General features: G+C 35.9%; 2 protein-coding genes, 1 long non-coding RNA gene and 1 pseudogene across 6 annotated transcripts in view; 2 read left to right on the top strand and 2 right to left on the bottom strand.

The window, feature by feature from the left end:
• Window positions 1-1764, top strand: part of LOC112212789 — an 11967-nt gene extending 10203 nt beyond the window's left edge. The window contains exon 2 of the long non-coding RNA XR_002946590.2: window positions 1507-1764. This is a non-coding gene — a long non-coding RNA (uncharacterized LOC112212789). The remainder of the gene's footprint in view (window positions 1-1506) is intronic.
• The window catches only part of LOC100740502 (homeobox protein AKR-like), a 17226-nt gene extending 4967 nt beyond the window's left edge, over window positions 1-12259 (bottom strand). The window contains exons 1-5 of one of the 4 annotated variants that reach the window (XM_024367330.2): window positions 11882-12259; window positions 11500-11595; window positions 619-887; window positions 303-544; window positions 27-200 (exon numbers count right to left, since the gene is read on the bottom strand). In XM_024367330.2, the coding sequence (XP_024223098.1) occupies window positions 27-200; window positions 303-544; window positions 619-887; window positions 11500-11515 (701 nt within the window). In that variant the 5' untranslated portion in view covers window positions 11516-11595; window positions 11882-12259. Of the gene's footprint in view, window positions 1-26; window positions 201-302; window positions 545-618; window positions 888-4166; window positions 4381-4511; window positions 4708-11499; window positions 11596-11881 lie in introns of those variants that run through there. The other 3 variants (XM_024367331.2, XM_012385106.3, XM_003489198.4) reach the window with 3 other exon arrangements.
• LOC112212787 lies at window positions 4908-9400 on the top strand (annotated as a pseudogene).
• Window positions 12260-12777: 518 nt separating the features above from the next.
• Window positions 12778-13266, bottom strand: LOC100740385. The gene has a single exon (XM_012385162.2). The coding sequence runs from the start codon at window positions 13260-13262 to the stop codon at window positions 12918-12920; it is 345 nt and encodes a 114-aa protein (XP_012240585.1). The 5' UTR covers window positions 13263-13266; the 3' UTR covers window positions 12778-12917.
• Between the last annotated feature and the right edge of the window lie 989 nt (window positions 13267-14255).

The raw sequence follows: 14255 nt of genomic DNA, 5'->3' as shown, positions 1-14255 counted from the left end.
GCGACGGTGTATAGCAATATGCCTACCCTCGTCGCGCTGGGTGGGTAATCGTTTCGTCGTAAGCGCCAAGTTGGCTGACATTTTGTTCAATTTTAGTTTCCGAGTAAGGGTACACTATTACGCTCGGCCACTGTGTCGATGGACGTTCCTCCTCGCTGTGAGAACTGCTCTCATAGTCGTTTGGGCTATCCTCTTCGCTTCTGAGAAAGAGAGAAACAAACAGAAGAAAATTATGAAATACGAAACATTGTTGACGACCAATTGTTGCATATGATAGTATCAAAGCGTAACTTGTAACCAACCGATACATTAATCCAGCAGAATCTTCGTAATCGTGATCTCGACTACGTTTCGGAGCACTCATGCCTGCTAACGAATCCCAATTTTGATTGGATCTTGAACCAAGACCGGATGATTGTTGGTGACTTCCTGCGGGCATCTTTTTACCGCGGCGAGATATCGTGTACTGTAGAGGATCGTGGCCTTCCCTTCGAATCATTTCTGGTAGAATTCGCCGTCTGGCGTTTATGAACCAATTGCAAACCTACAATGACGAGAATAGACGTCGAGAAGGTCACGAAATGAAAATTAAATAGAGCAGTAGAGTATTGTACCAACCTGGAGTACAGTCAAATGCGCTTCTTGACTCAGCTCTTGTTTCTCGTTGTCGCTTGGATATGCGTTGTATCTGTGCTCGTAAAGCCATCGTTTTAAAATTTTCACTGAAGTTTTCGGTAGGTTTCCACGACGTTTTCTCACGGAATGATTACCAGAGTGATGAACTATTCCAGAATGAACTTTAGTGCGTAACGCGTTCGAGTCGTGTTCCGTATCGGAACCACTTTGATCGTCGTCGGTACTACTCGATGAAGGAAAACGTTCTCTCGCTGAAACATAAAACAACAATCATTGAATTAAATTTACACGGTTCTTCGCCATCGCACTCGTCTACATTCTTGCAACTTGTAATCATTTTCAAGAAAAGAGACAAAAATCCACATATATACGAATATGTGTATAGGTATACCACAGGCGTATATAGGCACATGTATATAGATATATCTAAATTAAAAAATCTCATTGAATCTCGAAACGAACGTATCTCACGTATATCGTTACATTATTTAAAATAGATGTGCATAAAACGATCAACAAGATCTAAGCTATTCAGATTTTAGAACCAAGCATTTTTAATACGTGTACATGAAATCGTTGGGCAATAGAAAGTAGATAAGAAATGAATGAGAAAAGATGTAGTTTTCTCTCGATTCACACATGTCGTTTTCCCTTCCGAGATTTCCCCTTTTGAATATCTCGATAACGTAAAGGCAACTATTTTCATCGCTTTTATCCTTTTCATATGTACAATAGTAGTTTCCTTTTCCGTTTTTTTCTTCTTCCCTCCCCCCACCCCCTGTAAATATATACACCCGGGAACTAAATTTGCGATCCTGGTTAGTTTGCACCGTCGACTAATCTTAGCGTTTGAATTTGTGGTTACGTAAGGTCCAGTAACCCGACAGCACAAAATTAGGATCCAAGCTCCTCGCGGCTAGACGAAAACTATGACGACGTCGAGTGTCACGATGGCGATGGCGATGGCGATGGCGATGGCGGTGGCGATGGCGAAGGTGATGGTGATGGCGATGTCGATGTCGATAGCAGCGACGACGATGACGACGACATCAACAAAGATGATAAGAATAGCATACAGTAACAGAACTATATCTCAAACATTATCGGCTTGATGGAACAGGGAGCTAACCGAAGGAAAAAGCCATCTAGCGACCTTAGTTTGGTCGGTACACGAAGAGACGTTTCTTCGTCCATCGAGCTAAATATACAACGAGTTGCTAGCGAGTTTACAGATGCATCGTGCGTTCTAGTGGCGCACAACGCTATCTAATAACGTAACCGCATCTCTTTTTCGAACAATCAACTCGATAAATCGATATAATTAGGAAATGTAACGTCTTAAAGTAAATTACGTCGTTGTTTTACGAAAAGAAATAAGCTTGCAATTACTCTTATACATTTTCGATATATATCGGCAACCAAAATATGTAAAATAGAAAATTGAACTATCGTTAAACCATAATATTCGGAATCGTTAAACTTATAATTTGTCCGATGGCAAACATTGGCCAATGTATGGCTATCTATTAATATTCTAATTTTATTATACCTGCTTTTTCTCAAAAATGCAATTTGTCCCAGAGACATTCGAAAATGATATTATAATACAATTAGATCTACAGAGTTCTTGGAATTTTAAAACACAGACAGACGAGCGACACAATTTAAATTTCAAACGATTTCGTGGTTAAGATGTAATCAAAATGTCTTAATCACGCCTCAATGCTTTGAAGTATCGCAAAGCAACTGGAAAATAAATTTAAAAATATCGGATCGATAGCGTAAGAATATTACGAAATTAAGTTTCATAGAATATCTTAATATCTATCTACAAAGTTACATCGTAATAATGACAGTCGGTGACCCGTAACACATTTGGAAGTTTTCCAAAAGATCATCATAGAAGTATGTGATGTTAATAATTAGTGCTTCTGTTGCAGTCAAAAATATTGTACACTGCATGCAACACAGATTTTTCTCCTGTTCAGTTTTGGACTTTACTTTCCCAATGAATTCTCTCTCTCTCTCTCTCTCTCTCTCTCTCTCTCTCTCTCTCTCTCTCTCTCTCTCTCTCTCTCTCTCTCTCTCTCTCTCTCTCTCTCTCTCTCTCTCTCTCTCTCTCTCTCTCTCTCTCTCTCTCTCTCTCTCTCTCTCTCTCTCTCTCTCTCTCTCTCTCTCTCTCTCTCTCTCTCTCTCTCTCTCTCTCTCTCTCTCTCTCTCTCTCTCTCTCTCTCTCTCTCTCTCTCTCTCTCTCTCTCTCTCTCTCTCTCTCTCTCTCTCTCTCTCTCTCTCTCTCTCTCTCTCTCTCTCTCTCTCTCTCTCTCTCTCTCTCTCTCTCTCTCTCTCTCTCTCTCTCTCTCTCTCTCTCTCTCTCTCTCTCTCTCTCTGTTTTGGTTTGGCTACTGGGAAATTTTTGAAAAATAAACGAGATCAAACTAGCTATCATAGCTACACCATAGGAAAAGTATTGCTCGAATTTTCTTCGCGCTCTTTTTTGTCATTAACGTTGAAAATGAATTTAAGACTTACATAAGAATTATTTGACTGTAACCTTCGTGACATAAGCTTACGTACACGATGCCCGGCATATTTTGCATTCAATACACCGATCAAAAGCATTAAAGACGTAAATAAGTTTCACTGATATGTATTCCAACTATCTATATCAACGGATACTGTACTACTTGTAATTTATTACTCCAGATCTTATCCGGTATCGATAACTCCTAGTCAATAAACCACGTACGCAACACGTATTATAAGATTTGAAACTGACAAACAAAACCGTTTCTAACAAAAAATCAGATAATTCCCAAACATTACCGCTCTAAACAGATGTCATACCCAAGATCAACCAACCCATGAACGAATAATTTCAATCTGCGCTTATCAAGCACGATAATTTCTCCAAAATAAACTTGCCAAAAATTTATATTCCCTTCTTTAACACCAATTACCTAACAAATTGTACACGTTTGCTCTTCCACCTCTAATGTATGTATACGTGCCATCTTCTCGCAAATCAAATAACAAAAAAGAAACTGTTCTTCTATCTCTGGATGCATGTAGTAAATGATAACAGCAGATTTGAATGAACTTAAACGGTGCCCTATGGGGTTTACATAAATGCTTACAGGGATCTTCGAACACTGTTATATACATATATGTGTAAGTTCGTCGCATATCGCAGGATATATAATTTCTCCTATGTGACATCGTGTCATGTTTTAACAAGCATTTTAGAAAAATTGATTTTATTCAGTACTACTGGTATATGTAATCGCATACGTAATTGTGCGCGCAACGTTATTTCGAAGTTATTTCGAAATATGCATATCAAATTTTCGTTTACATACGAGTATATTCCTCAAATGTTATTCTTCCGATGGTTTGCACGTTATACAACGTTTAACTCTCTCGAGGAGTATTACCTTTTCTTCATAAAAAAAAAAATTCAAGGAATTACGCAAATGTCGCGTTTCTAAAGAAATTCGACGAATTTGAATCGATGATTATTGCCACACTCTTACCTGTCACGAACATACTCGCACGCTGAGTCGAGGGAGAATTATCGTCATGTGGCATAATCGACGATGACAAAGGGGACATTGTACGACGACAATTCGTATTTCGTGAATGGCGAGAATTATGTTGTGACGGTTGATCAGTTTGAGGGATAAGTTGATGTTTATGCCGATGATGATGATGATGATGATGGTAACGGTGGTGGTGATGATGATGATGGTAATGATCATCGCGATAATGACGACGATAACGATGACAACCTTGCTGCTTCTGCGGATGTCGAGGATGTTGATGCTGATCATTGTGACAATATTGATCACGATATTGATGAAGGTATTGTTGTTGTGTACCTGTCATTCTTTCGGTACTCTGTTTCTGTTCCAAGTGCATAGCGGCTGGTGGTAACATGATATTCTTGTAATTATAAGAACTTAAGAAGCTCGGTATACGTTGTAGAAAATATCTCGACACGATAATAAAACGATCGAGGAAAAATTTATCGCGATGTTCCAAATCTTCTTCGATCGTACGTCAAACTTTGTCTCATTCCTACAATCATGCTTGCGCTCTATTATTGACGTTTGAACCATTAACATACATTTACTTTCATTATTAAGCCACTCGTCGTTTCTTATCTTTTCGCTTTTCCAATTTGGCGCTGTTATCGGAATTTATAGAAATAACGCAGGACGAAAGACTTTTCCTTCGTTGGCAAGATACGTCATGGATAGGACCAGTGATATTATCAATCACCTTAGACACCGTCGTTTCTCCTTTATTGGCCGATACCGTTGTTGCATCGCTGATTCTCGTTTAGAAAATGACATAGATGTCGTATTCAAACGCCTTTCTCACGTAACACAGCTGTGTCGTCTAGCGAATTCACAAAAGAACTTTGTTTTCTTCGTCATTTTTAGACGCTGCGTGACGCTCTTCGCTTTAATTTTCCTCGACCGTCTTAAAAACTAGACAGCTTGGCTTTCTTAAAATCCCCAATTGTAATACAACTTCCTGATGGCTATCTGGTTCATTCGAGTTTGCTTTCGCTTATTCCTCGCGATCAGGAAATACGTTCTTCGTAATGATATATTCTGCCTGCAAAATGTTGGACAGGCGATAACGAAAAATATACATGAACAACAACTGGGATTTTCCTGCTTTGAATCGAAAACACGGGTATTTCGCTTCTTTGCGAAGTATTCGCTATTTACAGCGATGCCGAAGAGCGGCGAAGGAATTGAGAATAAAAATATCTTTTGTATTGTTTATTTTTAACCGATTATGAGGAGTAAAACTGATCAAACACGATCGGACGACGTCGACAACACGACTGGGCCAACCATGTCGGAAGCCGGCTTGACAGAGGCGGCTGACAAGAGACAAATCAAACACGAGAATGAGTGCATGTGCGCGCCTAGCAAGGAGAAAGATTTGCGCGCGCGTATCCACTTCCCGCTTCTTCGCTTGTCACTGGTCAGCCATTAGACTCTCTCTGTTTCAGCCCCCTTCCTATTTGCGTCTTTCCCGCCATATAAACTTCATAAGAATCTATCGGAGCGGTTGCGTTGCTCGGTGTATTCTCGTAACGATAGCATAGCGAGTGCGTTATCCCTTCCAAAACAGGCATAGGAGCTATATTGGCGGGAAGCATACTTCGCTATGTAGTAACACGGTTGTATAACCCTAACCCTAACCCTAACCCTAACCCTAATCCTAATCCTAACCCTAACCCTAACCCTAACCCTAACCCTAACTCTAACTCTAACCCTAATCCTAATCCTAACTCTTAGGATGTCTTCGTTTGGCCCTCTGTCCCTTATTCTTTAATAATATTAAAACAAAATTCCTTATTTTCAGATTCTATATGTATATCGTTTGTTTACAAAAGCATAATTAACAGTAATATTAACTTTCCATTCGGTAAATGTCAATTACAAGTCAAATATGTGTCAATCACAAGTCAAATTAATAATCAACAAAATATACTTGTGATATTTCACATTAACAGCAATTATTGTTTTTTTTTTACGATGCACCTCCCTGAACAGCGTGGATCTTTTTTGACAAATTTCATTTTTTTTACATTTATTACGAATCAATTTATGTATATGTAAGTACTATATATATATAGTGTAACCAAATACATACACCCACACACACAAAATATAACAAATACATGCACGTGTATTGGAAGAATATAAATGTGCGTATTTATGCGAGTATGTGCGTCAGTCTGTGGATCTCGCAACTACGCGAAGTTCGTTCTACGTTACGCGATCAGTCGGTGTTCCTATATCCCGCGTTGTTCAAAGGGGAGAGTACTGTATACGTAAGAGAAAAGCAGAAAGAAAAAATAAAAGAAAAGAGAAGAAAATTTTACACGATTACTGTACGTTACAAAAATGTGTGTTATTCGTTCGACGTACCACTAAAAAGGTAGAGATATGAGAAGAGATAATATGAGATAAGGTTACGAGATAGAGTATAATCTAAGACCAAGAAAAAGCACGAATCATTTGCACGTGCAGCTAGTCGAAACGTAAAATCCGTTATTTCGATACGTTTGAAAATAGAAAGTAGAATTTTTCGAAGATTTTAGTGTTCTCCGTTGTTTATACAAAAATTATATAAATTAAAGAAATTCTATCTCGTGTCTACCGTATATTTCGCAGTATCTTAAAAACAAATAATGTAGAAATTTGCATGGAACAAAAATTACATTATTTTCTTTATAGCCTAAGCTAAGTATGTAAAAATATACCTACACGTATTTTTGTATATATACACGTTTAACTGAACATTAAAAACTCCTCTCTTTCTCTCTCTCTCTCTCTCCTCTCTAGCCATCCTCCAATTTTGTTGCCACTATTTATCTCTGGATGTCTAGGATAAACTGTAAAAGCGTATTTTTATCTTATCAATTCAACCCTTACATGACCATCCCAATCGATGATATTTTTAATGCGATAAGCCTATTGTATGCGATGATCATATCCCTGGCTTTTTCTCTCTTATTATTCGATTGGTAAGAAACGTATCCCTCTTCGTCGTTAACATCTTTACTTTAGAATAATTATTGAATAATATTATGAAAAATTGATGTGATATTTTTATTTCTTTTTTCTCGCAAACGAGCTTTTCAACAATATATACATTCGTAAATGTGTACATGCATGAATACATTTTCTCTCTGTCCAAACTAAGTTGCGCAACACTTTTTGTTTGATCGTAATCGTCACAAAAACTGTTTAGTATCTCGACCCTAATTACTTTGCGAGGCTTTGTTAGTTTCTTTAAACGGTTTAAAGTTGAAACGAATGTTGAATCATGCGTGTAACTATCGAATGAATTTGTACCTCTTATTAGCTATCTACCGCTAACGCAAATCAGTCGAACTGAAGAAAATTGCCTTAAATTAAACTACAAGAAATCCCTTTATGACGCTTAAGCTGAAAAAGCGAGTAAGAAAAAAAAGAAAGTGTTTATTCCAATGTTCGTGTTTGAGAAGAACAAATATCAAAATTCAAAGTAATATAATAAAATTATATTATATGTAGTATAATGTGTAGGTATATCTTATGATAAACTGTCATGTCCAAAACACCGCTTCTCAGGTAAAAGAACGGTCGAACGACAAATTTATTGCTTTCCTTCTGACTCACAATTTGTCAGGAAAAGGAAAAGATGCTCGAGGAAAACAAATATAATACAGTTATATATTATATGTATTATAATATGTAGGTATATATCCTAAGAAACTGTCAGGTCCAAAACATCATTTTGCTGGTAACAGAACGGTCGAATAAAAGAATTATTGCTTTCCTTCTAACTAACAATTTGTCAGGTAAAGGAAAAAATGTTTGGAAAAAACAAATTTTAAAGTAATACAATACAATTATATGTATTATAATATGTAGGTATATCTTATAAGAAACTGACATGTCGAAAACACCGCTTCTCAGGTAACAGAACGGTCGAATAACAGAATTATTGTTTTCCTTCTAACTCACAATTTGTCAGGTAAAGGAAAAATAAAACTTCAACTCGATGTATCGGTTGTTACACCGATCCTTGAACGGATACACGTATTCAACGAACACGGCTTTCGCAGAGGAGATGTTTCGAGAGCAATACATATATTATATGGCAGAGCTTCGAACCTTCGACAAGCAAAGGAACATCGATTCAAGAGGAGAGACGAACATTCTTCATAGGTCAGCGAGCATAGAACGATTTTAGACACGGCCTTTGGGCTGTTCTGTTCGTGCTTTGCGCCGTGGCATGTCTTCTCATTTCGTCCTAATAATCTTTTAATGTTCAAACATCATATTATGTATATTCTACCTTTTTTCTTCAATATACTCTAAATTAGACACGCGAGAAAAGTGATTTTATGTTCGATTCGCATTTGCGTACCGAACATGATTAGATAAGACCTCTAGTTTGACAATAATGCATAATTTTGTAGAAAAGAATCTAACCAAGATTATTGCATTCCGATTCAAAATCTATCGGTGTTCGACGAAATAACGACGAACTTTCATACATACGTGTCTCCACTCTACTTTATCTACGACCATCGAGATTATTCAAACCGAAGAAATTTTACTTTACAATATCCTATTCCACCAACTATAGCCTCTCTGCTCACGCAACGTTTGACACGATAACCTCAAACACTGTATATACGTCTGACCCAAAGCACGAAAGTACTAAAAATTACGATACCGATAACAGATAATATATTACTGTTGTTATGAATGATTTCCCTGTTAAACCAATTATATTCTATAAAACTGGTCCCATTGTATGCAAAAACTAAACATAGTCAATAACCATTAACAAACAGTGTGAAAACTTGGAAATTTGACATAACTACTTCCCTGAAACAGCGATCGAGGAACGCACGTTCTCCTATGTTATAAAATAAATAAAGCACTGTCATCTTCGGTCGACGATATTTGAAAATTTAAAGAAACATACATCATGTTCGAATTTTACGTAACATTCGAATGAAATACAGCGATATTTTGGTAGATCCGTTTGCTAATCGGCCGGTAAACACGTAAACAGGTATCAAAAAGTCTCGAAAGTCATCGAGAAGAATCAAGACGCAACGATTAGCGCGAATAGCTGCACTACTATCGGTTACATAACAAGGCAAAGATACGATGACACGAAATAACGCTATGGTCAATTTATAAAATACGTTCTGCTTTATTCTCGACGTATTTCGTTCCTCCCCCTACACCCATCTTTCTAGTAGTACTTTTTACTTTATCTTTTGCACTTGATCGGTAATTCGAATTAAGAAACATCCGATGAAAGCGTACTATAACACGTAACGTACAATTTGCTATGCACCAAATACAATAAGATAATGCGATACAACAAAAAATATCAAGTAATTTGTCATTAGATGTACAACAAGGATTACTATGTCGACCAAGGTCGATACTTGAAAACAACAGAGCCGGTATGTAAAAAAAACTATAACAAATCTCTGTCAGGTTAGTTGTGCGTATGTGTATATGTCTGCTATATGTATGTACATATATATATATATATATATATATATATATAATTGCCTGTGTAATAAAATTAATAGAAAAAGCGCAGTGTAATAATTCTTCCATAAGATTCGGTACTGTTTCTGTTAACCATACTATTACTACTAGTAGTACCATTATTACTATTATTAGACGTGTTACACAATACTCTCGCGTCTTCTTAAACGAGTTTCGCTGGCCAATGACCAAAGCTAGATAACGTCGTGTATCGCGACCCATTTACCGACTTGCTAATCTCGAACTCTAATCCGAACTTGATTTTCTTAAACTTGTATGGCTTAAACAATTTTATAAATGTTACATTCTTGGATATTACACATAGAATCGTAATTATTCAGAATAATTATTCAGCGTGTGAGCAAATATGTGCTTATATACTATCGTTTTTCAAAAGGCCACGTTTATATACATATACTTTTAATATCCAATCTATCATTTATCGCTATTTACTATATAAGTGTAATATTATCACAAAAAGTTATTTTTTCACTCATCTCTTTGTATAAATTTCTTGCAATAACGTCGTTACCAAAAAAATGTGACACCATAAAGCACAATTCTAATTTTAAAATCCAGATATGAATTTCTACATTTCTACAATATTACATGTACCTACTACATACATCTCATATGTTACGTTACGTAATAGTAGACACCATGCGGACACATTCGACTTACGTCCATATTTTCTCAAATGGTTTTAGAAAACATTTTATAAATTTGAAATTATTAAATTCTATATATATATATATATATATATATATATTTATATATATATAAAGAGAGAAAAAGAGAGAGAGAGAGAGAGAGAAATGAGAATATTTATCTGTTAAGATAATAGGTATAAAATTTCACTAAATTTCTAAAAAAGATATTTATATATAATAAGACTAGAGACAAGTTAATATAGGCTTCAGACTGAATAAAATACATATGTACATATTAATCATCCATATACTATAAACTCACTTTACACACGACCACATGGCGCGCGTATATATACCATGTGCATACATGTATACACGTATATATATATACATATAATTATCAAGGTTTATAATCTTAAATTGAAATACTACAATTTGAACCACAAATTGTAAACAAATTGCAATTGAATCTCGTTTAATTAAATATGAAATATTATTTGATATAAAAGTTGTTTGAAAGAAATGTTCCTATATTATATATTTATTCGTTTAATTGTATAATGTTGAACGAGTTACACGAGTTTCGTCATGTATGTGTATGGAAACTTGTGACGAAAGCAGTTATAGATCATATTGAAAATGTAAAGGCATAAAAAAGCTCAAGCAATCAGCGATCAAAAGGAGCAAGCACGTAAACATATTCGTATACGTACTATAGGTGCGCGTGCACGCAAAGCGAGCGAATAGTCAGACACTTCAGACAGGCAGGCAAGCATGGAAGGCACGACGCACGACGGAAAAAGCAGAATGACAGTTGGTAATTATAACGAAGAGCGGATTCCGTGGGGTAAGGCCGGTGAGCCCCGTGGAAGTAACGAAGTCCGCGCCGTGGCGCGCCACCACGTGCCTAACTAGCTAGCTGGCTTGCTGACTGCATGCTAGCTCGGTAGCCACGCGTTATATAGTATCGTAAATGATGGCGTCTCGTAATCGAAATTTTCAACATAATACGAATAATGAATTTTATTCGAGACCAACTAATAATGTTTAACAAAATTATGGATTCGGTACTGACTGATTATATCACGAACCTAGCAATTAATGGATTGATTTATACTCACCAACACGATGATCCATAATGAAAAAATTGAGATGGACGCAATGTACACGCGGTCTAGCAATGTCCTCGTGGTTGGCTTAATTCGATACTCGATCAGCTGTTAAATAGAGAAAGAAACAGCATGGTAAGAAAAAAGAAATACACTCTTTAAATACGACTAGAAGTCATGTCACACTTCTTAACAAAATACCCAAATTAAACGAATAAATTAGGGAAAAAAATGTACAATGTCTAACCAACAATTCGTGGGGACGCGTACACTAACACGATAAAAATATTGCATGATCGCGCAACACGAGCTAACTCGATTTTTGCCGGTCATCGAGTTTCAATACACGAATGATGAATGACAAACAACACTAAAAGATATGCCATGTCCATACCGTTGAACAGTTAACACACGATGTGTCTCACGGTTTCTTTCCCTCTCACGTTTTCTTCTTCGACCAACTGATCTGTCGTTCGACAACTCACCGGTCTATCTCTCTGTAGTTTCCCTATGTTTCTTTCGATCACAGCGTCCTTTTCTGATCGAATTACTTCCCGTTAGGACTAATTTCTCGTTCTCTCTGACAGATAAACACTACGAATGCGGCGGGTTCTCGCAGCGTGTGCGCCAGCGTCAGTAAGATTGACAGTCGGCGCTGATGACAGACAGGTGCGCCCGCCTTCCGGCCTAACAAGTCGGCAACCTACCGTCCCGCTTACGTATCTTTCTCTGTTCGTTCGCATACCCGTCTGCCCGCCTGCCCGTCTACCCGTCTACCCGTCTACCCATCTACCCGCCAAGACCCTTTGCACGTTATACCCACATTCATCCATTCTCTTTCAACATTTTCCTGCCATCTAGTGACGTCCTACCCAAAACATCTATATACCATTTAATTTTATACGCATCTTTTCATTCACTAATTTCAAATATGTAAATAGATTACAATTATCTTTAACTTTAACCTTGCTCTCTTCCAACTTTTCTGTTATATGACTAAATTGTATCTTTTATTTAATATAATCTTTTCTTTTTTATTTAATATTACTAGAACCATTTATGCATTTTTAAGTTTTCACTAGCTTATCAAAGAAGAAAGAAAAGAAATAACGAATATAACAGGACAGTTGAATTGCTTTGCGATTGTTTTTACGCTCGTTTGCATTAAATCACAAAACAGTTTACTTAACAACACAATTTGCTAAATCCTGACTAAATGAAAAAACGCAAGTCATGAAACAATAATATGGAAATGGATATAATGGACAGGAAGAAGAATAGAAAAATAGATTATACTTCCTTCTAATTTGTTATTATTAATCATTTATCCAGTTTGATGTTGAACAAACATTTCACTTATTCGATGTTCTGTTGACTACCTAAGTTGCTGTTGACGTTTACATATACATATTCACATTTTAACATAAATTCTAAAAGAAAGCAATAAATGGTACTTTCTCATAATTTCTTTCTCCAGCTTTGACCTGACGATGAAATTCTCCACATAATATTTCAAATCTACTCCTGCGTTTGTCTTGGGTCATGCATTCGTAAAAATCACGAAGTACTGGTTCGCATTTCTCTATTCCTTTATAAAATCCATATGCTTCGATACATTCGGCTAAATGAAACTCAAAATTTCTGCATTTAATTTCATGCTGATTATGCAAATTCACTGACAGAGCGCTAGTCAACGAAGAATATATCAAAGGATCAGAATAGGTATAGTATTTACGTCGCAACTCCCGCAAGGTATTAACATTACTTTCACCCATGGTTCTAAAATTACAATAATATAAATTATTAAATACCATTATTAATATTTTACTACGGGATGACATATAGAAAATAACTGAGATGATTACTACATCGAAATAGATACTTTGCACTTTTATTAATATAACCTCTGTATTGATCCTTTTTTATCTTATTTGTTTTTACATCCTAATATAAGTACGTGTTATTGATAAGATAATATATTACCCCACAAAATATGCGTATATAATAAATAAATTCTACTCAAACAAATCGTTGCACTTTCAAATAATTCAAGAGTTACTTCCTTGAATACTTTGTTGTGTAATGAGGTAACGTGCCAGTACAGCCAGATAATTTCGCTACTATCGCCATCTATTATAAGTTATAATAATGAGATGAAATTAACTTATTCAACAATTAAGATTATTTTCCATTATACATGTGTATATATTATAAATAACTTTTGTTAAAGTTCTCTTTGAACCGTATTATATAAGACAAATCTTTCGATCAGCCCACTAACAATAAAATAATCTAAGCTGATCACGCTTCGTGATTCATCTTTTATTCGTATATTGCACTATAGCTTATTGTTACTGTTACGATGTTTATAAAAATTATTACAATTATTTTAGTTTCATTCATTTACACATATACATATACATTTATTATTTAGTAATTGAATATATTCTCCAGTCGATAGGCCAAGCAGTCTCCATCATCATGCAATTGTTTATAGCGGTAAAGAGTGAAGAGACACTATGCAAGGAAAGAATATTTTTTATTGATGCCGGCGACGTGTGGGAAACGTGAGATCCGTACGAAGTGCGGATAGAAAAATAATAAATTTGATAAAATTTGAGATATCAGAAAGCTATAAGAAATACAAAATATGATAAATATTGTATTTTATTATACCATTTCCATAAAGTTAACAGTTATTCGAAATATCTCTTTTACAAAAGTTACTCTGTTATGAATGTTTAGAAGTAAAATGTTGCGTTTAATCG

The sequence above is a fragment of the Bombus impatiens genome, unplaced genomic scaffold, assembly GCF_000188095.3.
Source record: "Bombus impatiens unplaced genomic scaffold, BIMP_2.2 scf_0318, whole genome shotgun sequence".
In the NCBI taxonomy this organism is placed as follows: Eukaryota; Metazoa; Arthropoda; class Insecta; order Hymenoptera; family Apidae; genus Bombus; species Bombus impatiens.
Note: the sequence above shows the minus strand (reverse complement) of the source record. Positions and strands in the feature narration are given on the sequence as shown.

Excerpts from the sequence above, each read along its gene's own strand:
- LOC100740385 (XM_012385162.2), bottom strand. The coding sequence starts at position 13,262 with ATGGGTGAAAGTAATGTTAATACCTTGCGGGAGTTGCGACGTAAATAC.